At 51.8% G+C, this 24,718-nt stretch overlaps 1 protein-coding gene across 4 annotated transcripts; it reads right to left on the minus strand.

Moving 5' to 3' along the window:
- Positions 1 to 128: 128 nt before the first annotated feature.
- On the minus strand, positions 129 to 20,587 carry CCDC61 (coiled-coil domain containing 61). Of its 4 annotated transcripts, none has more exons than XM_045573686.1 (15): positions 20,480 to 20,587; positions 15,000 to 15,158; positions 14,467 to 14,549; positions 14,226 to 14,285; positions 11,814 to 11,971; positions 10,385 to 10,546; positions 3,570 to 3,780; positions 3,403 to 3,485; positions 2,663 to 2,832; positions 2,479 to 2,554; positions 2,112 to 2,266; positions 1,953 to 2,031; positions 1,737 to 1,791; positions 532 to 610; positions 129 to 397 (listed from the first exon to the last, which is right to left on the minus strand). In XM_045573686.1, the coding sequence occupies exons 2-15, from the start codon at positions 15,145 to 15,147 to the stop codon at positions 300 to 302; spliced, it is 1,617 nt and encodes a 538-aa protein (XP_045429642.1). In that variant the 5' UTR covers positions 15,148 to 15,158; positions 20,480 to 20,587; the 3' UTR covers positions 129 to 299. The 4 variants fall into 4 exon arrangements, with proteins under 4 accessions (XP_045429642.1, XP_045429643.1, XP_036272220.1 ...); XM_045573687.1 differs by having other exon boundaries at positions 20,452 to 20,534; XM_036416327.2 differs by lacking the exon at positions 14,226 to 14,285.
- Positions 20,588 to 24,718: the final 4,131 nt, after the last annotated feature.

Genomic DNA, 24,718 nt, shown 5'->3' on the forward strand with positions numbered 1-24,718 from the left:
GTTAGGGTGCAAGATTTTTCCTGAGCCTGAACCCCAGTCTGCCTCCCAGTCGGACATGCCCAGAAATGGTCCCCCTAGTCCTGATATCTCCCTGTTCCACCCTTACCCTTAAGCCATAAGCATAGGGATCCCAAGGGTAAATATGTTTATTTACAAAATACACAGACCTTCCCTCCCAGCATGCAATGCCTGGGAGAGTGAGAGGAGTAGGGGCCTGGGCGGGGCTGAGAGGACACAGCAGCCCCGCCCCCAGCCAATCCATGGGTGGGCAAGGGATGGAGGGGCAGTGCTCCTCAAGGTCATGACCTTGTGTCCAGTCTGTTCATGTATTCCTGCAAGGCCTTCAAACGGGCGTCTATCTCCGCTATGTCGGTTGACTGGTAGTCAGAGCTGTACTCTGTGAGAGCAGACGTGGGTTTGGGGGACTGTGAGGGGCTGAAGCCACGGGAGCTCTGGGGCCCCATCAATGCACTCAGTACCACCCCAGCAGGCTCTGAGGAGTGAGGGGGAGACGTGGAGTCCCCGGCTCACCTTTGATGGGGACCCAGCCCCCAGAAGTGGCCAGATGCTTCGGACGGCGGCCGCATTCCATGGGAGTGAACTTCTGCAACTGGGGAGACAGGAGAGGAGTCGGTGATCTCCCTCCACTCCTGCCCCCAAACCCCACCAGGAATTCTGCACCTGAGCACCTCGGGAAAAATAAGAGCTGACACGTATTAGGCACCTATAACTTTCTACCTTCACCAAAATCCTCGCAGTGAATACTATTCCCATCCCCGTTTAACTGATAAAGAATCTGAGGCCCGGCTGGTGTGGCTGGTGGTTGAGTTTGGACCTATGAACCAGGAGGTCAGCACTGGATTCTGGTCAGGGCACATTCTGGTCAGGGAGCCTGCAGGAGACAGCTGATCGCTGATTCGCTCTCATCATTGATGTTTCTTTCTCTCTCTCTCTCTCCCTACCATTCTGAAATCAATAAAAATATTTTTTAAATATATATTTTATTGACTTTTTACAGAGAGGAAGGAGAGGGATAGAGAGTTAGAAAAATAGATGAGAGCCGAAGCCGGTTTGGCTCAGTGGTAGAGCGTTGGTCTGCGGACTGAAAGGTCCCAGGTTCGATTCCGGTCAAGGGCATGTGCATTGGTTGCGGGCACATCCCCGGTTGGGGTTGTGCAGGAGGCAGCTGGTTGATGTTTCTCTCTCATCGACATTTCTAGCTCTCTAGCTCTCTACCTTCCTCTCTGTAAAAAATCAATAAAATATATTTAAAAAAAAAAAAAAAAGAAAAATAGATGAGAAACACCGATCAGCTGCCTCCTGCACACCCCCTACTGGGGATGTGCCCACAACCAAGGTACATGCCAGTGACCGGAATCAAACCCGGGACCCTTCAGTCCGCTGGCCAATGCTCTATCCACTGAGCCACACCAGCTGGGGCCAATGGAAATACATATTTTTTAAAAGAAACAGGCACAGAGACTGAGAATCTATCTTGGGGTCACACAGGCCGTAGGAGGCAATTTGTGGTCAAGCTGTGCTCTTGACCAGTGTCCTCTGTCCCTCCACCGGCCCCTCCTCCCCTCCAATCCAGGGGTCCAAGAACACTGTGTCCAGAAGCACTTCCAGGCGCCTCTGCAACCCAATCCCCACATTGCACACGGGAGAAGGGAGCATCGGCTTCTGGTGGTTTCGTGCTGCCAGCCCCTCTCCGAGGCCTGAGGGAAGACACTCACCGTGTTGGACCCACTCATGGTTGCCGATCCGGACCGCTTCCCGCGGCTGAGAATGCTAAAGGGGGAGGGATGAGACCAAGGGGAGGGACCTTTGGCATCTCCCACCTTCGCCTCCCGTCTGTTTCCCAACAAGGCTGTTCCCAGTCTCCCCAGCCACCTGTACGGAGGCGTCCTCCTCACCCCCCTCACCCACCCACATCCCGGCCCAAGCGTTACCCCCTAGAGAGGGATCCCGAGAAATCCTCGAACTCGCTGCAGGAGCTGGCGGAGGAGCAGCGGCTGCGGAAACTGTCCACTGGAGGGAGGAGGGGTGGTGAGCCCCCAGCACTCCCAGTCTGTCCGCCCAGCCCGCCCGCCGGCCTCCAGCCCGGTTACCCGAGGAGCTGCGGTTTCGGGAGCGGTTAGCCGCGTCCCCTCGGCCCGTCACGGCAGCAGGGGGACGAGCCTGGCGAGCCCAGGAGATGGCCGGCCCGTCCCCGCTTCCTCCGCTGCCCAGCCGGTGCCGCTGCCGCCGCTGCTGCTGCTGCTGCCTGCGGGCCCGAGCAGAAGCCGCCTGAGCGCCAGCCAGCGCGGGGAGGGCGCCCGGCGGGCACAGCCCGGGCGGGGACGCGCCGAGGCCACCGGAGGCAAGAGGGGGGCTGGGCGGGGGGCCGGTGATGGGACACACGGGAGATGGGGACAGAGCAGAGGGGCGGGGAGGGGCAGAGATGGGGCGGGGAGGGGGGGGGGAATAGGTGCTAACTTCATCTTGATCTCCCGCAGCTTCTTCTCCTTGGCTTTCACAAAGGCTGTGGGGTCAAAACGGGGCAGGCGACCACCTAGGATGGGGCAGGAGGTGCGGAGGGAAGAGGCTGGGTCACAGGATCCTGCCTCCACCTCCCTGGTCCATCCCCCCGCCCGCCGCGGGCAGGGCAGGCTGCACAGACCTGAGGGCGAGGGCGAGGTGCGCGCGGGGCAGCCTCGCCCGCGGCCCCCGCGGCCACTCTCCCGGGAGGACGAGCGGGCGGCGCCGCGGCCCCGCGACGTGGACCGCTCCCTGGACGACGAGGCGCGGTCCTCCCGGGCTGGGCGCGGCCCCGCCGGCGAGGCCCGTCTCCTGAGCACAGGACCCGCCGTCAGCTTCCCACCGGCCACGGCCACTCCTGCCCCAGCCTCTTCCCGGACTCCCCCCTGCGGACCTTCAGGACCACGGGTTCCAGACATCCGTGCCCTCGTTCATGCACACAACCCCCCAGAACCTCCTCCGGAGCCCCGCCCCCGCTCCCCCCCCCCCCCCCCCGAGCCCCACTGCCCCTTCCTAAAAGCACCGTGTCACTTCCCTACAGCCTGGCAGCCCTTCCCCTGAGCCTGCTTCCTGGGGTCTCCACAGCTCCCGGGTCCTCCCCCACTAATTACCTACCACCCACCCCAATAAAGACCTGAACCAATCACCCAGATCCCGCCACGTCCCGCCCTCAGGGCCCCCCTTCCCTGGTCCCTGCGAGCAGCCCAACTCCAGAATGCCGCCTCCAGCCCTGCCCCCTCTCCAGCCCCTCACCCTTTCCATCTGCTGGAGTCCCGTTAGCCACGGGCAATCCGGCAGCCTCGCCCAACCCTCCATTCAACGCAGGCTCCGCCCCAAGGCCCGAGGCCCCGCCCCTGGGCCCAGGCCCCGCCCCGCCCTCACCCCCTCCGGTACGCCGCCAGCTCGCAGTTCAGCGACTTCAGCCGGACGCGCAGGCTCCGCTCGGACGCCTTCACCTCCTCGAGCTGCAAGGAGAGGACAGGAGCGCAGAGGTCGGTCCGAGGCCCAGGCCTGCGCCCCCGGGCCCCGCCGGCGCCGCGCCACCTCACCTCCTTGGCCAGGCGGCGGCAGTCCTGGCTGCGGCGGCCGGCGCCGCGGGGCCCGAGGCCGCGCTCCTGCCGCAGCTCCAGCTCCAGGCTGCGCACCAGCCCGCGCAGCGACTCGGCCTCCTGGCGCGCCGCCCGCCCGGCCTGCGCCTCCTCCCGCGATCGGCCCAGCTGGGCCTCCAGCTCTCGCTTCTCAGCAGCCAGGCGGGACACCCTGGGTGGGGGGGAGAAAAGGGGAAGGGCTGGGGGGGAGCCCGGAGTCCCTTCCGCATTCCTCCACGGACACGCACCATCTCACCTGCCCCACAAATGGAAACCCACCACTCGCTGCTGTCCCCGTGGTGCCACCCCCTCCCCTCCTCCATTTGCCCCACGTGACAAGGACTTGGCCACATTACCCCATCCCTCCCACGGGAGGACACAGCTGTGTTGTTCTTATTCCGAAATATAGCACCCATCTTTCTCCACACCCTCCAAGCCTAACCCTGAGGTCCCAGCCTCCTCTGGCCCCTTAGCTGCCTCTCACTGCTTACTCACCAGAGGACTCTTTCTAAAATGCAAATACAATCCGGCACTACAGTGATCAAAATCCTCTGAGAAAAAGATGTACACAGAGGCTACTACTTGCAGCACTTTTTGTAATATCAAGAGTGGAAATAACCAAAATGTGCATCAACAGGAATTGAATTTCTATGGTACATCCACCAAAATGTGTACCACACACCCCTAAGGAGGAACAGGAAGATCTCTATATCCTGACAGGATATAAGTTTAGAAACAGTACAGAAAAAAAATGTTTTGTATGTCTATCTGTGTAAAAGAAAAAGGGATATTATAAATTATAACGTTCATATTTTCAAAAATATATAAGGATAAATCAAAAACGTTTAAATGGGAGGAACAAAGGTGGCAACAGGGATAAAAGCTGGACCCCTCTGAATGTACCTCCTTGTTAGTTTTGAATTTGGAACTATGAAAATGTTTTATGGAAATAAATTTTAATAAAAGCAATCACTAAAATTTTTTAAGCAATCACTCAAACAGACCTAACTGTATATCAAAGTTAGTGGCATATTGGGGAATTATGTCAAGTAACAAAACACACACACATACTTTATTTTAGCAAGTAGGAAATAGTCTAAGGGCACAAAGAACTGCAAAGAAACCTTAAATTTCATTCAGTGCTCTTCTTAGTAGTTATACTGGTGTCATTAGGATAAAGAAAATAATTATGTTATTGTAACTAGAAACTAAGACTTTCAGTATGAGAAAAGACATACAGCCCTAACCAGTTTGCTCAGTGGCTAGAGCATCAGCCTGCTGACTGAAGGGTCCAAGGTTCGATTCCAGTCAAGGGCATGTACCTTGGTTGTGGGCACATCCCCAGTAGGGGATGTGCAGGAGGCAGCTGATTGATGTTTCTCTCATCGATGTTTCTAACTCTCTCTCTCTCTTTCCCTTCCTCTCTGTAAAAAAATCAATGAAATATATATATTTTTTAAAAAGCCATACAAATGAAAGAGGTCAACATGGACATCATTTTTCTCTTTCTAAAAATGTAAAAGGCCTAAAAGTAATGTCAACCCAATGGCAATTAGCACCCCTAATAACCAGACCGTGATCTCTAAAAACAATTTCCCACTAAAAGAAACCACAGCTCCTTGGGGAAATGACACCAGCTCTGAGGCCGGAAAAGCGGAAAGAAGTCCAGGACATCTTGACATGCCAGAAAATAGCCTCCCAGAATGTACGCATGCCCAGACCCCGGGCCCTGTGAACGTCACCTGATGATGTGCCCAATGAAACCAAGGCCCTTGCCCAGCCAAAGTGCCTCAGCTTACTGCAGCAGCATCCTGAGCACCGAAAAACTGCCAGTTCTATTCCTGGTCAGAGCATGTGTCTGGGTTTTGTGTTCAATCCTCAGTCAGGGAGCACACGGAAGGCAACCAATTGATGTCTCTCTCTCTCACTCTCTCTCTCTCTGTCTCTGTCTCTCAGGGAGCACACGGAAGGCAACCAATTGATGTTCCTCTCTCTCTCTCTCTCTCTCTCTCCCTTCTCTCTAAGCATGTCCTTGTGTGAGGATTAAAAAATAATAATAATAAATCAAGCACCTAACAAGAGGAGATTATAAAGTGAGCCTAAATATAACCAACAAGTATCCTCATAAGAGAGAAGGCAATGCCACTCCACAGGCACATCGACTGGCATCAAGTGGTTACAAGCCCAAGGACGATGGCAGCCGCCGGCTGGAAGAGGCAAGAACTGGGTTCTCCCGCAGAGCCCTGCCCAGCCCACACCTTCACCGAATCCCAATGACAGTGACGTCAGGCCTCTGGGATTCCGGCTGCAACAGAAGATTCCTGTGGTCTCAAACCACGAAGCTTATGGTCATTTGTCAGAAAGCCATAGGACACCAACATGGCATCAATTCGGTTTAAATTCACGCGTTCATGATGACAGTAAAAACTAGACAAAACTCATCAGTCTCCGTGGAGGATGTAAGAGAACCAACTAATTCTTCTGACAAAAGTTAAAGTAAAAAAAAAAAAAATTAAAAAAAATAAAAATAAAAAAATCCAGCATGAATCATGCCTTTCCCATAGGAGATGTCTCTCAGGGGAACGAGATAGTTGATGAGAGAATGCTTTTCTTTATTGATGAATCCCAGCTACAAAAAGTATTAGAGAATTAGATCAGTCATTTAAAACCCCTAATGAAAAATCCATCTAGCCATTGATTGTCAATAGCTGCCAAAACTGTATATTAACTCAGTGGTTACCACCTGGCCTGAAGATCAAAACCAATTAAAGATCTGAAATATATAAAGAGGTGCCCATATTTGGGGCAAAATACTGAATTTCCCCTTTGCAATCAAGACCAGGATGCCACCTGCTGGTATCTCCTTCTCAGCGTTCTGCAGGTCTCGCCAGTGCCATGAGGCAAGAAATTGAAAGGAAAGATAAGGATTGAGAGGGAATTAGCAAAGCTCATTTGTAAACATTGAAAACCAAAAACAATCTAGATAAATAAGACATTTGACTGAAGTTTCTACAATAATACATACATATCAACTATACAAAAAGCAATATGGCTTACATTTAAAGTAAAGAAACCACTAACAAGGGCATCTAAAGTGGGATGGATGCCAAAACTGGTTTGGCTCAGTGGTAGAGCATGGGTCTGCGGACTGAAAGGTCCCAGGTTCGATTCTGATCAGGGGCATGTACGTTGGTTGCGGGCACATCCCCGGTAGGGGGTGTGTAAGAGGCAGCTGGTCGATGTTTCTCTCTCATTGACATTTCTGGGTCTCTATCTCTCTCCCTTCCTCTCTGTGAAAAATCAATAAAATATATTTTAAAAATAAATAAATAAATAAATAAATAAAGTGGGATGGAACAACATTATTGAGACATTAAATGAGACAAACAGAGAGAGAGAAATTGTTTATAGACTGGAATACAAATACAGTATTTGTAAAGATCTCAGCTCTCTCCCTAAACAGTTCTATTGATTCAACGCAATGCCAATCAGATTTCCAACAAGTTTTTTGTGCTTGTACTGAAAAATCTATTGATTCTGAAATTTACATGGAAATGCAAATTGCCAAAAATATATTGAGCCCTGGCCAGTGTGTTCAGGGCGTTGGCCTGTAAAACGAAGGGTCTCAGGTTCGATTCCGGTCAAGGGCATGTACCTTGGTTGCGGGCACAGCCCCAGTAGAAGGTGTGCAGGAGGCAGTTGGTCAATGTTTCTCTCTCATCAATGTTTCTAACTCTCTATCCCTCTCCGTTCCTCTCTGTAAAAAAAAAATCAATAAATATATATTTTTTTAAATAAATAAAAGTAAAAATAAAATCATTGGGGGGAAAATATGCTCACGTGATGATTAATAACAACAGAAATATCTTGAAAATGAGAAACAAAAGGGAAAAACTTGCTCTGCCCATATCAGATTAATTATAAAGCTACAGTAAGCTGAAACCGGTTTGGCTCAGTGGCTAGAGCGTCGGCCTTCAGACTGAAGGGTCCTGGGTTCGATTCTGGTCAAGGGCGTGTATCTTGGTTACAGGCTCGATCCTCAGTAGGGGGTGTGCAAGAGGCAGCTGATTGATGATTCTCTCTCATGGATGTTTCTAACTCTCTATCCCTCTCTCTTCCTCTCTGTAAAAAGTCAATAAAATATATATTTTAAAAAGAAAGAAAGAAAGAAAGAAAGAAAGAAAGAAAGAAAGAAAGAAAGAAAGAAAGAAAAAAAGAAACATATTGAATTTTTTTCTCAGGGGAGAGGGAGGAACATAGACCAAACAAAGATGGGCAAAATGTCGTGACCCCTGAGGCCGGGTCTCCAGTGCTGCGCATTTGTGTGTGTGTGTGTGTGTGTGTGTGTGTGTGTGTGTGTTAGGAATGTTTCCTAATAAAATGCTTTTCAAAATCTGTCCCAAACCCTCCAAGGAGTTTCCCATTCAGCCCCTTCCAGCAGCTATCCCCTCCCCCACTGCTCCCACCTTCCCCTTCTCCAAGCTTCCCTTAGCAGATATAGCTCCCTCCCCACTCCCCCCCAACCCTCCTCCTCCTCCAGGCGGAAGGACTCCGCTCATCCTTCAGACATCACCTCCCAGAGAGGCCGCCTCGCCCTGCTCTCTGCTCTCCTGGCTCTCCCTGCATTGCCCTCCTGGCTTCCGCTGGTGGTTATCAGTGGGATCGCCTGTCTTCCGTCTGGGTCCTCCCCCTTGAGGACAGTGGGATCACCGTCTTCTGTCTGGGTCCTCCCCCTTCCCGGCCAGAGGGAAGGAACCTGGGCTCTGTGACCAGGCTGCCTGCATCCAGCTCTGCCACACTTAGGACAGCTGGGCGACCTCGGGCAGTTCCACTTCACTCTGTGAAGTGGGACACTGATAATAAAATACCTAGAACGTGTAGGAATCTAGGAAGAGTGCTTAGACCAGGGCTGGCACTGATTAAGGGCCAAAAAAAAAAAATTCCTAGTGCTGGGTGATGTGTCTGACACACAGTATGAACTCGTTAAATATTGGATGAATGAACGAATAAATCTTAGTCCTCAAACTCGCTAAAGCAGCAGCCACTGCCAAGCTGTGGATCTCAGGGCAGAGGGCGCCACCTTGCGGCCAGCCTGAGAAACACGCACGCAGGCACCCACCAGGCCTGGGCAGCTCCTGAGGCTGGAGGTAAAGCCCTCCTGCTTGGCGCGCTGCGCGGCCAGCCCGCGCTCCTCCCAGACCCAGAGGGCTCTCGAGCCCCCTGAGCTCTCACACCCGCCAGGGAGAGGCTGGTCCTCCCTGTGGGCACTGAGGACTCAGTCCTGGGCTAGTAGCTGCCAAGAGTGCACAGTGCTGCCCTCGTCAGTTTGGCTCAGTGGTTAGACCACAGGCCTATGGACTGAAGGGTGGAGGGTTCAGTTCCGGTCAAGGGCATATACCTCGGTTGCAAGTTCGTGGGGACACGTTTGGGAGGCAATCAATGGATGTGTCTCTTTCACAAGAATGTTTCCCTCACCCTCCTTTCCACTCACTCTGAAAATCAAGGGAAGAAAAAATGTCCTCAGGTGAGGATTACCGAAACAAAAGTGCACAGCGGCTGCGGAACCCACAGGGACTTGATGCTGGCTGCCCGGATTCAAGATCCAGCCTGGCCACATTAATCACGTGACCTGGGCCAAGCTCTCCAACCTCTCTGGGCCTCAGTCTCCTCCTTTGTGAGGCCCGAATCATAAAGCACTGAGCACCCTGTTGAATGCTAAACAACATCTGCTACTGGTATTACTATTACTAGGAGCCCTGCACACGAATCTGTGCACCAGCAGCTCACTGCCGCCCTCCAGTAGCTCTTCACCCGCTGCCCCACCCTCCTGCAGCTCCCCTTGCCCCCTCCTCCTCCCCCCGCGCAGAGCTTGCTGCCCTGCCCCCTTCTGTAGCTGTCCGCAGCCCACTGCAGCTCGCTGCCCCACCCTCCTGCTGATCCGTCATCGGGTCATCATGCAGATGGTGGTTACTCTTCATGGTGTAACAACCATTTGCGCATCACATCTTTATTATATAGGATTATTATTATTACTACCGTTAGCTCCCGCCCCCTCACTGTGTGGGGCCTCCTCCAGGTAGAGACCCGGCCCCAGTTCAGCGCCCCCTCAGCCCACAGCACGCAGCAGGCACGCAGTATGGCCAAAGCCTTTGCTCACTTCCCTCTCAGCCCCCTGTTCTCCCCACATTCCCACCTAACACAGGCCTTTGCACATGCTGTCCCTTCTGCCCAGCACGCTCTTCCCAGCGCCTTCGCTGACCCAGCCCAAGACCGGATCAGGTTCCTGCGGCAGCCTTCCACAGCGCAGGCTCCGGCCCTCACTCCTCTCCCCTCGCAGTGATGCACTCGGTGCTTATGCACCAACATCCAGCAGCCTGTGGCGGTCACTCAGGGACAGGGAGGGGGCCAGCACTAAAGAGGCACCGAACAGCGCGCTTCCTCCCACCCTCTTTGCACCTGCTGTTCCCTTTGCCTGCAGTACCACCCTTACCAGGCCGGGTCAGTTCCTTCTGGGATCCCCCACCCTGCGCACGCTGCGTCTTCACAGATCTGTCTCCCCCACGGGCCTGGAGTCCCAGCAGGGCAGGGCCAAGGTTGTCCCGTCACCACTGTGACCCCAGCACCACCCAGCACATGGCGGCCAGGGGAGCTCGCAATAAATATCTGGTGAATGATGGGCCGCCTTCCTCCCAACAGTGCTGAGCACAGGGTGCCGCAGTGCATGATGGGATGTGTCCCTGCCCACAGCCCCAACTGCCCGCCCGTCCCAGACTCACTGCTCCCGCAGGTGCCAGATCTCAGCATCCCGGGTGTCCCGAGGGTCCTGGCCGTCCAGCCCTCGGAGGCGGCCCAGCTCCTCCTTCAGTGAGCGGATGATGCCCTGAAGGAACACGGGGTCCGGCTTGCCCTGGTACGGGAGGGGCAGCGGGTAGTGAATCCTGAGGATTAGAACCGTGGCATCTCAGAATCCCCAGGGCGTCTACCAGACCCTGAGGGCCTTGGGGTACAAAAGCACACAATTCCCACAGCTTCACCTGCCCAGAGGCTTACGTTCAAACACAGCTTCCAGCCCTCCCTGCCCCCTGTGCACCAGGCAGCACCCCCCACCCCAAAACCCTCTTACATATAATAGCAGCTATGGAACCCCTGGGTCATGTCACTTGCAACCAAGCACAATCCGAACTGAGACTCCATAGTGGGAGACCCTGGGACCCTGGCCTGGGTGCCCCAGGCTGGAGTAAGGTAGGGCACCTTGATGAGCTGCCCCACCAAGCGCTACTCATAGAAGACTGATAACTTCCCACGGGAAAATCCAGGAGCTCTTCATTACTGGACCAGACGCTGTGCCCAGCTACCCAACCGCCATTCCCAACGCCCTTCTCCCTTCCTGCCTCCGCTCTAAAGACAGATAGCCACTCATTTTCCCAGCATCCCTTTCCTGTGACCACGCAGCGCCAAATACTGCGGGAAAGGGCATATGACCATCTCCGGCCACATATTACAGAAAGTCTGTTGGGAGTCTTCTGGAAACACTGTTTTCCTGATAAGACAGTAGCTGCGTTTAGCAAGCACGGCCCTGTTCCCCTTCCTCTTGCTTGGATACGGGTGCGAAGCCTGAAGTCCCAGCAGCCCCTTGGGACTCATGAAGAGATACAGACAAAATCAAAATGCCAACACGTTGGCCTGGCCGGTTTGGTTCAGTGGTTAGAGAGCCTGCCCTCGGTTTGATTCCCGGTCAAGGACGCGTTCCTTGATTGCAGGTTCCATCCCCAGGCCAGGTCGGGGGTTGAGTACAGAGGCCACCAATTGATGTGGCTCTCTCACATCACTGTTTCTCTCTCTCCTCCTCCTCCCTCCCTTCCACTCACTCTAAAAATGTCAATGAGGATTTTTTTTTAAATGCCAACGCTTTAAGGATGACACAAGAAAACAAACAAAAAACCATAAGGAGCCCAAGTCTCTAATGAGATTATTGATTTCGACCACCTGCCTAGACATCTTGTTAAGTGATAACTAATGTTTGTTTAAGGCGCTGGTGCTTGTAGCTAAACACGATACTAAGTGACACAAACCTCAACAATGAAGATTCCAAAGGCAAGCTCAAAGCAATATCCCCACCCACCCTGGGTACCTGAGGTCTAACCACATCCTCCCCCGTCCGCCCCCCTAAAGCCAGCCTGGCCCTAAGCCGGTCCTTGGTCCCACCTGTCAAACTCCACGGAGTAAATGAGAATCAGGTAGCGCTTCGAGTTGAGCTGGGCCGACCTCGAGGCCGAGGGACCTGGGCGGCCCCCCATCTTGCGGTTCCGCAGGGACTCCAGATCTGTGTAGGTCAACAGGTCAAGGGTGACTGATTCGCTGCTCTGTTGAGAGAATGTAGGAGGAGCTACCACAAGATTCAATGTGGCCGCCGAAACCGGTTTGGCTCAGTAGATAGAGCGTAGGCCTGCGGACTGAAAGGTCCCGGGTTCGATTCCAGTCAAGGGCATGTACCTTGGTTGCGGGCACATCCCCAGTAGGGGGTGTGCAAGAGGCAGCTGATCAATGTTTCTCTCTCATTGATGTTTCTAACTCTCTATCCCTCTCTCTTCCTCTCTGAGAAAAATCAATAGAATACATTTTTTAAAAAGATTCAACGTGGCCATAACCAGAGCACCCAACCCACTCACTGGACCGCGCCCTGACCTGTTCTGGGAGCTATTGGGGCTTTCCCAGGCTGAGCCCGATGAGCAAGGTGGCCCTGTCCAAGGTGCTGACACTGGGACATGGTCAGAGGGAGAAACTACAATAGAAAGAATTAAACCCTCAACCATGGGACAGCTTGGGACTGTGGCTGTCCAAGTACTGCCTGCCAACCCCTAGGGATCCCCGAGGCCCTTCCAGGGAGCCCAAGAGGTCAACACAATTTGCATTAGAAAGTTAAGATCATTTTGCCCTTGCGCTGTGTGTGTTACACTAATGGTGCAAAAGTAAAGGTGGGTAAATACGCTGGGGCCATTAGAGAAATTCAGCCCGTGGCACCAAATGTCCTAGCAGTCACTACCTGCCATGCCGTCTCAGTGGGGGACCAGGAAGGCGAAATAAGCAGACAGACAGATAAAACACAGGAAATGGAACCTGGGAATATTCTTGATGACGCTGTGAAATGTATTAATTTTATTGCATCGCATCCCTTACGTGCACGGCTTTGTACTCCTCTCTGCGACCAAACAGGCAGCATGCAGCCCGCTGCACACCAGCGACAGCCGGCTCAGGAAGCACTGTGCCATCGAGTTTTGAGCTAAGTTGGCCACTTTTTCACAAAACGCTATTTTTACTCAGAAGAACCACTGACAGACAAAACCAGGGTTATTCAGCCCTGGGTGTCTGGCAGGCATTTTCTCAAAAATGAACAGAGTGAGGCTGTCACGTCCAGAGAAACAGCTGACGGTGTTTGCTGCCAATGATAAAACTCAAATGTCATGCCGAAACCGGTTTGGCTCAGTGGTAGAGCATCGGCCTGCGGACTGAGAGGTCCCAGGTTCGATTCCGGTCAGGGGCATGGACCTTGGTTGCGGGCACATCCCCAGGGGAGGCATGCGGAAGGCAGCTGGTCAATGTTTCTCTCTCATCGATGTTTCTGGCTCTCTATCCCTCTCTGTGAAAAATCAATAGACTATATTAAAAAATAATAATAAAAATAAAGATTTATTTAAAAGAATAAAGCACCACCTATCCAGTGTTAAGCTAAGAAAGACATGCACGGTTATCTGAAAACACTAAGGGCTCCCTCTGGAGCACGTGTCCAGGTCAGGCAGATTTTCCCCATGGACCGAACACAGAGGAAACCCCAGCAGCCTCCCGTTAGCAGTTTTAAAGTGACTCCTAAGTAGCATTCCCCTGTCGCTCTAAGTTTCAACCAGCGCTTTCCTTCCTAGTACTACTTTTAACTACTTGGCATTACATAATATTTTTCAATTGTCTCTCTCCCACTAGAATGTCATAAGACAGGGACTTCGTCTCTGTTCACGGCTGTGTCCCCATGCCAACATTAGCTATATTCACTAATGTAACTAAATGTTTATGAAATATTGTTGAATCTTTCAAAAGCAGATTATAGAATTCCTAGGGAAATGTGTCAACTAGCCCTAGCCGGTTTGGCTCAGTGGATAGAGCATCAGCCTAAGGACCAGAGTCCCGGGTACAATTCCGGTCAAGGGCTCATCCCTCAATTGCAGGCTCCTCCCTGCCCGGGGCCCTGCTCGGGGTTCATGCAGGAGGCAACCAATCCATGTTTCTCTCACATCAATGTTTCTCTGTCTTGCCCTCTCTCTCCCACCCCCCTAAAATCAATGAAAAAATATCCTTGGACAAGGATTAACTATATGCAGGGCAAAAGTATTTACTATATACAGGATAAAAGTAGATTTGCAGTTGTTCGTATGAAAAACAATACAAGAATTAATAGATAATAACACAAGAATAAATTCTGTGTTTTGCATACTCACACTATAAACATACTTTTGCCCCGCCCTGTATAATCATAGATATGTAAATGCGCACACACACACACACACACACAGATTCACAAATGAATAGAGAAATGAAGAAATGACCAGATCTTCACCAAAATATTACCAGGAGCGTATGGAGTGATTTTTTTCTTTCTTCTTTACATTTCTCTGTGACCTGAATATTCTACATGAGAATAATTCTCATTAGAACCAAAATACGCCATTTACATTTGGGAAAGAAGAGAAAGCCACAGCCCTGCCCCTTCGATGAAAGAGGAGAGGGAAGGTCTTGCATACATCCGACGGGCTTCTGCCCCCAGGAATCCAGGGGACGGAGCCCTCCCCGGCCCCCGCTTGGTCCTTACCTGGGTAAGGGCCGACTCCAGCATGTTACAGAAGATGCTGAACTGTTTGAAGTTCCCCGTCTTGTGAGTCAAATCTTCGATGACTAGGTGGGAAGAAAGTCCTTCCTCAGGCCTGGCACCTGCCCCATCCCAGGGCAGTGCCTCCGAGCTTTCTGACGTTCCCGGACTCCGGGGCCTCCGGCCTGAGGGATGAGCCCTACCCCGCTCCCCTCCTTAGAGCTTCTGGTCAGGTCCAAGGGCAGGGCCCCAGCTGGCCTCATCTTCTAGGACAGTGTTTCCCAAACTGTTGACATATGTGTGCCCCTTCCATAATTTCCGTAACGCTGAGCACCCCTCGTCCTCATGAGAGCGTAGAATTAGGCGCAGCTAAGCCCGGTGCAGTGCATATCCCCACCGAACTCCGGTGCAACGCGTACCCCCACCAAACTCTCCCCGTCCCCCTGGGGGTACGCGGACCGCACTTTGGGAAACACTGTCCTAGGAGAAGCTGATCCCGGAAGAACAGGCGAGCCCACCCAGGCAGGCACACTCACAGCTGGCGTCGAACTCGCCCCGCCACTGGTCAGCCGTCATCCGGTCCTCCACCTCCAGCTCCAGCACCTGCCCCGACACCGCCACGCGCACGGCATGCTCCACCCCCCGGAACACGTAGTCCACCTGCAGGCCGGCCGGCTGGTCCATGGTCAGGGTCACTGGAGAAGGGAATGAGACAGGGACCCAGTGGGGCTGAGAGCCCAGGCTCAGGGGCTGGAAGGCCAGCGTCCATTTCCTGGTTCCACCATTTACCAGCTGTGGCACCTTGGGAAGGAGACGCTGCCTCCATTTCCTCATCTGGAAAATGGGTATAAAACGGCACCAGCCTCCCAGAGCTGACGTGAGGATTAAATTGAACAATACACATAAAAGCACTTAGTCTGTGCCCTGCACATTACTATGCCCAAAACATGCTGGCTGACAGAATATACCATGGCTAATACTATTATTTATTAATCCTTATGCTCATTTTATATTTTTCATCATTCACTCATTCATTCAGCAAACATTTGCAGAGAAAAATCCAGCTGGGAAGGGGACAGAGAGTGGAGGGGGGGGGGGCGCAGAGATTTCAAACAGGGATGAGGGCAGGCCTCCGTGAGCGGCTGACAGTTGCGCAGAGAACTGGAGGGCAGGGAGGGCCATGTGACTCCCCGGAGAGAGAGGTCCCGGGGAGAGAACAGCCAGCGCCAAAATTATCAGTGGCACGCTAAGTCGTTCACACTGAATTAAAACTTGATTTAGCCGAAACTGGTTTGGCTCAGTGGTAGAGCATCGGTCTGCGGACTGCAAGGTCCCAGGTTCGATTCCGGTCAAGGGCATGTACATTGGTTGTGGGCACATCCCCAGTAGGGGGTGTGCAAGAGGCAGCTGGTCGATGTTTCTCTCTCATCGATGTTTCTAGCTCTCTATTTCTCTCCCTTTCTCTCTGTAAAAAATCAATAAAAAATATTTAAAAAAAAAAAAAACTTGATTTAATGAATCCGTCTGTTGTGAGCACAATCACCTTCTCTAAGCCGAAGAGCTACTAGTAACTCATGGTTGGCTCCATGCGGTGCTGGAAGAGAGAGCCAGGCCTCCGCCCCAGCCTGGGTTCTAGGGGCTGGCTCACAATGGCAGCCCCACTGCCCGGGTTCGCATCCAGGCTGAGCCACCCACGTGCAGGGACATGAGCAAGTTATTCGGCCTCCCCTGCAGCCAGATTCCTTATCCTTAAAGCAGGCGCCGCCCTGGGTGCTGGGGATCCAGGCATCAGATTATGGCCCTCCTGTCAGGAGGCTGGCAGCAGTCAGAGGTAAGAAAGGTCAGGTAGTGAGGAAAGGGAATGCTGGGGATGGGGTTGCTCTTTTTTTTCTTTTTATCGTAATAATATATTTTATTGATTTTTTTACAGAGAGGAAGAGAGAGGGAGAGTTAGAAACATCAATGAGAGAGAAACATCAATCAGCTGCCTCCTGCACGCCCTCTACTGGGGATGTGCCCACAACCAAGGTACATGCCCTTGACCAGAATCGAACCTGGGACCTTTCAGTCCGCAGGCCGACGCTCTATCCACTGAGCCAAACCGGTTACGGCTGGGGTTGCTCTTTTTGCTAAGGCGGCCAGGGAAGGCCCTCTGAGCAGGGCCTGGAGGGAGGGAGGAGTCAGGTGAATGCCTGGGGAAGAGTGTCCAGGCCCAAGGTGAGTAGTTCCTAGTTTGTTCTAAGAACAGCGAGAAGGGCAACCTGAGGGAGGGAGGGGGTAAGTGAGGAGAGCAGGGGTGAACGCGCCAGATGACGGTCATGAGGACAACTAGGGGGATAACAGTGCCCAGACGGGTGAAGGCTGAAATGAATGAATCACGTTAAAATCCTTGGAGAGACTGAGCCACGCCTGGCACACAACACTCAATACAAACTGGCATCATCATCATCATCATCACTGTCATCACTGCTTTGTTGTTTCTGAGCTTGAAAGGGCCTACAGAGACAAGGCAAGTGCATTCCCTCCCTGGGGCACAGATAGGGAAACTGAGGCTCCGCGAGAATGAGGGCCCTGTCCAGAGTCCCAAAGCTGCGCCAAAGAGAGCCACCCAGGGCTGTGCGCACCCCCCCTCCCCCCCCCGCCCACCGTCTGATCTCTCCCCATTCACCTCCTTTAGTCTCTCACTCTCCCCGGCAGATCCCTCCTAAGTCTGATATCGGGAGACGTCATTTGTGAGCGAGAAAGAGATGAGCCCTGAAACTCTAGGTCAGTGATTTTTAACTTTTCACAGTCCTGGAATCTAATGAGATCTCTGAACACCCAGATAAATGAACAGGTCCATGACTTTTGCAATTAATTTCAGGGGCTCCCAGAACACTGCTCCCTGGCTCTCATCTGCAGATGATCCCCTTTCTCAAAGGCCCAGTGACAACCGCCTCAGCCCCACACGTCCTGCCAGGCACCTGTCCCTACACCCAAGCAAGCTCTTGGCTTTGTTGGCAGAGGGGTCTCCGGTCTTGGAGGGGCTCCTGAAACCTGGAGGCCTCTTTCCCCGGAAAACTCACTCCTGCAATTAATTGTGCTTCACCCTCTGGCCAGCTCAGAGGTCCCCACAGCCACCCACTTCAACGTGTCACTCATCCTCTGGACCCCAAAGTGGGTGCCGTGCAGGGCTGGACCTGTCCCCCCTCCCTCCTAGCCACCCCTGCCCTAACCCCTGAACACACCGCACCCCATTCTGGGATTCCTGGGCCCAGAGCCCCTCCCTCCCATCTCCTTTCCGCTAGCCCCCACGCTGACCCTGTGCTTCTTTCTACCTGCATCCTCCATCCGCACTCTGTGGCCAGCGGCCCATCCCGGTGGCTGGCTCTGTTCCAGTCCCAAGTCTCTCCCAGTTCCTCTTCCCCTCCTCAGCTCCTAGGCCCCGCCTCCCAGCCAAGCCTTCAAGGGTTCACTCTTGCCAATCCTCCAGGTCAACCCTTGAATGCTGTGCTCAGTGTGGACACCCCAGAGCCACACTCTGGCCCACACACAGCAGTCAGACAAGAAGAAGAAATAAAAGGCATCCAAATTGGAAAGGAAGAAGCAAAACTGTCATTATTTGCAGATGACGTGATACAGTATAAGAGAACCCTACAGATTCCACCAGAACACTACAGAACTGATAAATGAATCCAACAGGTAGCAGGATACAAAATAAATATCCAGAAATCAGTGGATTTTTATACTCTCGATAAATTCAATTTTGAAAAGGGAATCAATAAATAACTAAAAAATAAATAAATAAAAGAATCCCAGTGGATATATATATTATAAAAATAAAAAAAAAAAAACGTATGTCAGGTGGTGATGTTGTAAAGAAAACTCAAACCCAGTGGTGAAGGGCCAGGGAGTGACAGAAACGGTTTTAGCCTGGCTGGTCTGCGAGGGCCTGGTGACTGTTTGAAAAGAGACCTGAAGAAGGTGAGGGAGAAGCCAGCTAGCTGGACATCTGGGGAGAACAGGACCCAGAGGGGACCGCAAGCACATTCTCCAGGTGGGACGGTAGTTGCCATGTTTGAGGGATCATGAGGAGGCCAGGGTGGCTGAGGCAGGTGAGCAAGAGGCAGTGGGAGGAGCTGAGGGCAGGGAGGAGGGGAGCTGGACACGATGGGGCCTTGTGGGCTTGGCAAGGATTCCTTCCAGAGGCGGAGACTGGGGAGGATCTGAGCAGGGGAGCAACCTGACCTGAACCGGCTGGTTTTACCCAGACCCCCCTGAACGGGGGCTCAACGGCAGAGGCAGGGACCCCAGTGAGTTCACTGCAACAACCAAGTAGGAACAGGTGAGGGCTTAGGCCAGGGAGGTGGTGAGACGCACCTGGATTCTGGGTGTGCTTTGAAAGTAAAGCAGATGAGACCTGCTGACTGACAGAGCATAGGTGAGCGCTTTGAGAAAAAGGAGGAGTGGTGGGAAATTCCCAGGTTTTGTCCCGAGTTCCTGGGAAAATAGAAATGCCATCAAATGGGTTTGGAGGTTGAAGGGAAAAAAAAAAAAACCACACAAAAAAAAACACCCATGAGTTTGGTTTGGGACAAGTTTTTCAGTCTGCTTGTCCTTTGCACTTGCAAGTAGGAAAGGGTCGGCCGTTGGATCTCTGGGTTTCACCGCGGACAGCCAGCCTGGACATATCACCATGGAGACTACCTGAAGCCCAAACCCTGAGTGAGGCCGGGAACCGTCAGAGAAGAGGTCGTTCCACCCATGATGGAGCTGGGGCACAAAGGGTGAAATCACTCCCCCACACCACCCTATGGTTCCAGGGCAGGGCCAGTGGCAAGGCCGGGATTCCAACCCTAGCAACCCGGAGGCCACAACCTCAACAACAGGGCTGTTAGAAAGTTTAAGGAGGGGTGGGGCAATGGTGAGATATGTACACATATAATAATACCTTAATAAAATGGAGGGGGTCCTAAACGGTTTGGCTCAGTGGATAGAGCATGGGCCTGTGGACTCAAGGGTCCCAGGTTCCATTCCGGTCAAGGGCATATACCTTGGTTGCCGGCACATCCCCAGTGGGGAGTGTGCAAGAGGTAGCTGATGGATGTTTCTAACTTTCTATCCCTCTCCCTTCCTCTCTGTAAAAATAAATAAATAAATAAAAATCAATAAAATATATTTTAATAAATAAGTAAATAAAATGGAGGGGGGGGGAACAAAAATAAAAACAGCAAGTTTCTCCTAAGGCAAAAAAAAAAAAAAGTTTGCCAGACCGGTTTGGCTCAGTGGATAGAGCGTCGGTCTTCGGACTGAAAGGTCCCAGGTTCGATTCCGGTCAAGGGCATTTACCTTGGTTGCAGGCACATCCCCAGTAGGGGGTGTGCAGGAGGCAGCTGATCAGTGTTTCTAGCTCTCTATCCCTCTCCTTTCTTCTCTGTAAAAAATCAATAAAATATATATTTTTTTTAAAAAAAAGTTTAAGGAGTTAATTCACATGACACACTCGATGGGTACTTTGCACATGCTCAGTTCCAGTAAAGGCTGAGCCTTGCACCTCATTGAAGCACACCCTCCTCTCCGGAGGCCCCGCTCCCTGCTCCCAATACTGCTTCTGCATGTGCCCTCCCCCCAAATCAGAGCCTGTAGCCCATCGCAGGGCCCCCGCCCCTCCGGGCTGCGCTGTAAGAACCCTCTGCCTGAAAACCGCCGTGAGATCGCAAGGCTAGTTATCACCAGGGCGTTTCTATATTTTACCACCTGCTGTCTGTCTCCTGCCTTGCACACTTCCCCCAATAAAGATGCTGGGGGGAATAAAGCGAAATACAAAACATCCTCCGGCTCGCAGTCCGCCCCCTGCCTCCGGGCCCTCCTCAAAGCGCCCGCCCGCGCTCAAGGGCACGCCCTCCCGGTTCCCACACGGCAGGGTCGGCTGCCCGGCCGCGGCCCACTCTCCCCAAGGGACCCCCTCCCCCCATCCCACCCCACCCTCCGCCAACCCGGCCCGCGCACCCGCCGCTCTGCTCTCCGCGCCGCTCGCCTTCTCCGCCGCCACCCTCCGCGCGAGCGGTTCAACCGCCGAAGCTCCAGCCCCGCCCCAGGATCAGGGATCTTCACTTCTGATTGGCTCCGGCTTCCTCACAACCAAGTTCCCATTCGTCAGATAGGACGCCCGTTCCTTGGTCCCGCCCCCCAGAGAAGAGCCCGCCCCCCAAAGCTTGCAATTGGCCAACTCGGAAGAGAGGCTCGAAAGGGGTGGGGCTGTTAGTCTCCTGTCCAATCCCCGCTGGCTCATCCTTACTGCCGGTCATACAAAGAGGTTTTTTGTTATTTTTGAGAGGGAAATCCCGGAAGTAGTCCCTTGACCCCGCCCATCACCCCCTGCGATAGAGTAAGCCGCGCCCACTGGCATAAAAAGGGGGCGGGGGGGGGGGGGAAGGGGTCGGACGAGCATGCGCAAGGAGAGGTCTAGACGGTAGTCTAAAAGCGGCGGAAGCGCTCTTAGCATAAGAAAGGCTGGTTGAGGTTTGTCATCATCGCTCAGTGCGTCCCAAGCCTGCACTTAAGTACTTAGTAGGCCTTGGCTTTTTATTTAAAGTTAGCAACCCTGCAAGGTAGGCGCTATTGCAATCCCCATTTTGCCACCAAAGAAACAGGTGCAAAGAAGGACAGCCGCTGGCTGGGGACCATACAGCTTGAGAACACCTATTCTAAACCAATGAGGCATCATCGGGCGAATACAGCTTACAGAATGCGGTGAGGGAGCAGGGGAGGGAATTGTTCTTTAAGGAATACAAAAATCACAAGCACAGAATGTGTATGATCGTGAACATTTACTTCGAACGTGAACTAATAACAAATTGCATATTTATTTTTTAAAATATTTTTGTTGATTTCAGAGAGGAAGGGAGAGGGAGAGAGACAGAAACATCAGTGATGAATGAGAGAGAATCATTGCTTGGCTGCCTCCCGCATCCCCCCCACCGGGGACCAAGCCCACAACCCAGGCATGTACCCTTGACCAGAATCGAACCTGGGACCCCTCAGCCCGGAGGCCGGCGCTCCATCCACTGAGCCAAATGGCGGGAGCAACAAATTACATATTTAAAAGAGCTGCCCTGGCTGATATGGCTCAGGTGATTGGAGCGTGATCTGGTACACGGAAAGGTGGCCCTGGTCAGAAACGTAGGGGAGGCAACGATTGATGTTTCTATCTCACACGCGCCCTCTCTCTTTCTCTTCCTCTCTCTCTCTCTCTCTCTCTCTCTCTCTCTCTCTCTCTCTCTCTCTCTCTCTCTCCCTCTCTCGCTTCCCCTTCCAATCTCTACAATCATTTTTTTCTTTAAGCCAGCAAATACGGCAAACATTGCTAAATCCCAAAAGATGATAGCGTAATGTTTTTATTAATTTACTGCCTGACACACCTCTGTGATATGTTTCCTACTTTTTTGGCTTCTGATGCTTATTTCACAATACCCTTATCTCCAGAAAGAAAAGTGCATTCTCGTCAGTCTGCAGACTGAAAGGTCCCGGGTTCGATTCCGGTCAAGGGCATGTACATTGGTTGTGAGCACATCCCCGGTGGGTGGTGTGCAAGAGGCAGCTGGTCGATGTTTCTCTCTCATCGACATTTCTAGCTCTCTATCTCTGTCCCTTCCTCTCTGTAAAAAATCAATAAAATATATTTTTTAAAAAAAAGAAAAGTGCATTCTCCTTCCTCTAGCATATTTGATGGAACTTTTTTTAGTCATTAGAATTTTTTTTAATATTTTTATTGATTTCAGAAAGGAAGGGAGAGGGAGAGAGAGATAGAAACATCAATGAGAGAGAATTGCCTTCTGCATGCCCCCTTACTGGGGATCAAGCCTGCAACCCACGCGTGTGTCTTAGCCAGACTCAAACCCAGGACCCTTCAGTCTGCAGGCCAATGCTCTATCCACTGAGCCAAACCAGGTAGGGCAGAATTTTTTTTATTTTTTATTTAAGTTTCAGCTTCACAAGTCAGCATTGGTGATGTCGTCTAAATTTGCAGGAAATTCGTGAAAACTTTCATGAAGTTTATCTCATCTGTTAGCTGGAAATTCTGGAAAATGTTTCCACACACTGGCTTCTGGCTCATTCATCTTTTTCTTTCTTTAATCCTCACTCAAGGATATTTTTCCATTGATTTTTAGAGAGTGGAAGAGAGAGGGAAAGACAGATAGAATATCCATGTGAGAGAAATACATTGACCAGGGCCCGGGCAGGGGAGGAGCCTGCAACTGAGGTATATGCTCTTGACCAGAATCAAACCGGGGACCCGTCAGTCCACAGGCCGAAGCTCTATCCACTGAGTCAAACCAGCTAGGGTTTGGCTCATTCCTTTTATTTATTTTTTTATGATATATTTTATTGATTTCTTACAGAGAGTAAGAGAGATGGATAGAGCCGAAACCAGTTTAGCTCAATGGATAGAGCGTCGGCTTGGGGACTGAAGGGACCCGGGTTCAATTCCAGTCAAGGGCATGTACCTTGATTGCAGGCATATCCCCAGTAGGGGGTGTGCAAGAGGCAGCTGATCGATGACTCTCTCATCGATGTTTCTAACTCTATCTCTCTCCCTTCCTCTCTGTACAAAATCAATAAAATATATTTTTTTAAAAAGAGAGAGAGAGACTTTATGAGAGAGAGAGAGAGAGAGAGAGAGAGAGAGAGAGAGAGAGAGAGAGAGAGAGAGAGAGAGAGATGGATATAGTTAGAAACATCGATCAGCTGCCTATTGCACACCCCCTAACTGGGGGTGTGCCCGCAACTAAGGTACATGCCCTTGACCGGAATCGAACCTGGAACCTTTCAGTCTGCAGGCTGATGCTTTATCCACTGAGCCAAACTGGTTTCGGCTCATTCCTTTTAATTATTCACTGTGCAGGTGCTTCTGGAGTGAGACACTTATAGGACATTTCATGCCACAATAGACAGTGGCCTTGCATCTGGGGAGCTAGCACCCTGGCCAACAGGAGCATTCCTGGAAGCCATGCCTACACCATGAAACTAGGTAGGTCATTGAAGTCTACCTGGAAGTGTCTCTGGACCCACCAAATAACCCACAAACCTCAGCCTCAGTGTACCCTCAAATCCTATTCTCCCCACTAGGACCCATAAATGCCCGACTACGCCATCACCACCCTGGTACAGGGAAGTGCAACAGCGGGGAGGGAACCGGAAAAAGATAGTGGTAGCAACCACTTGCATTTTATTATTTTTTTAATATATTTTATTGATTTTTTTTTTTTTTTTTTTTTTTTTTTTACAGAGAGGAGGAGAGAGGGATAGAGAGCTAGAAACGTCGATGAGAGAGAAACATCGACCAGCTGCCTCTTGCACACCCCCTACCAGGGATGTGCCCGCAACCAATGTACATGCCCTTGACCGGAATCGAACCTGGGACCTTTCAGTCCGCAGACCGACGCTCTACCACTGAGTCAAACGGGTTTCGGCAACCACTTGCATTTTAAATATCCTCCTGTAAACGAGACCATCAGAACACAGTGGCAGGGCCTCGGAAGATCCTGTGCAAATCCTGGGCCCTAAAGCTTTCATGAGCTTTCCCAGAACCCCACCCTGAACCAGTCGTTATGCGTTTACTGAGTGGCCAGGGAGTGCCAGAGGCTAGTACCAGAAATCCTACCCTGAGGCAGAACAGCCAGGCGTGCCATTGCCACCCACGGATTGAGGTATGAGGGTCTAGTCTGTGAACTGAGTATTCCTGACAGACTAACATTTAGGGTTGTGATGAGACCTAGATATAAAAGTCACAAAATGGCCCTAACCAGTTTGGCTCAGTGGATAGAGCGTTGGTCTGCAGACTCAAGGGTCCCAGGCTCGATTCCGGTCAAGGGCATGCACCTTGGTGGCGGGCACATCTCCAATAGGGGGTGTATGGAAGGCATCTGATCAATGTTTCTAACTCTCCATCCTCCTCCCTTCCTCTCTGTAAAAAAATTAATAAAATAGCCAAAACCGGTTTGGCTCAATGAATAGAGCGTCAGCTTGGGGACTGAAGGGTCCCGGGTTCGATTCCGGTCAAGGGCATGTACCTTGGTTGTGGGCACATCCCCAGTAGAGGGTGTGCAAGAGGCAGCTGATCAATGACTCTCTCTCATTGATGTTTCTGACTCTCTATCTCTCTCCCTTCCTCTCTGTACAAAATCAATAAAATATATTTTTTTAAAAATTAATAAAATATATATCTTTTTTAAAGTCACAAAATAGTCCAGTTAAAAACTTGAGCCCTGGCCAG

Source organism: Pipistrellus kuhlii, unplaced genomic scaffold, assembly GCF_014108245.1.
Source record: "Pipistrellus kuhlii isolate mPipKuh1 unplaced genomic scaffold, mPipKuh1.p scaffold_m20_p_55, whole genome shotgun sequence".
NCBI classification, from domain to species: domain Eukaryota; kingdom Metazoa; phylum Chordata; class Mammalia; order Chiroptera; family Vespertilionidae; genus Pipistrellus; species Pipistrellus kuhlii.

Excerpts from the sequence above, each read along its gene's own strand:
- CCDC61 (XM_045573686.1), bottom strand. The coding sequence starts at position 15,147 with ATGGACCAGCCGGCCGGCCTGCAGGTGGACTACGTGTTCCGGGGGGTG. Across the intron at positions 14,550-14,999 it reads GGGCGAGTTCGACGCCAGCT|TCATCGAAGATTTGACTCAC; the intron begins GTGAGTGTGCCT and ends CTTCCCACCTAG. Across the intron at positions 10,547-11,813 it reads TACTCCGTGGAGTTTGACAG|GATTCACTACCCGCTGCCCC; the intron begins GTGGGACCAAGG and ends TCTAATCCTCAG.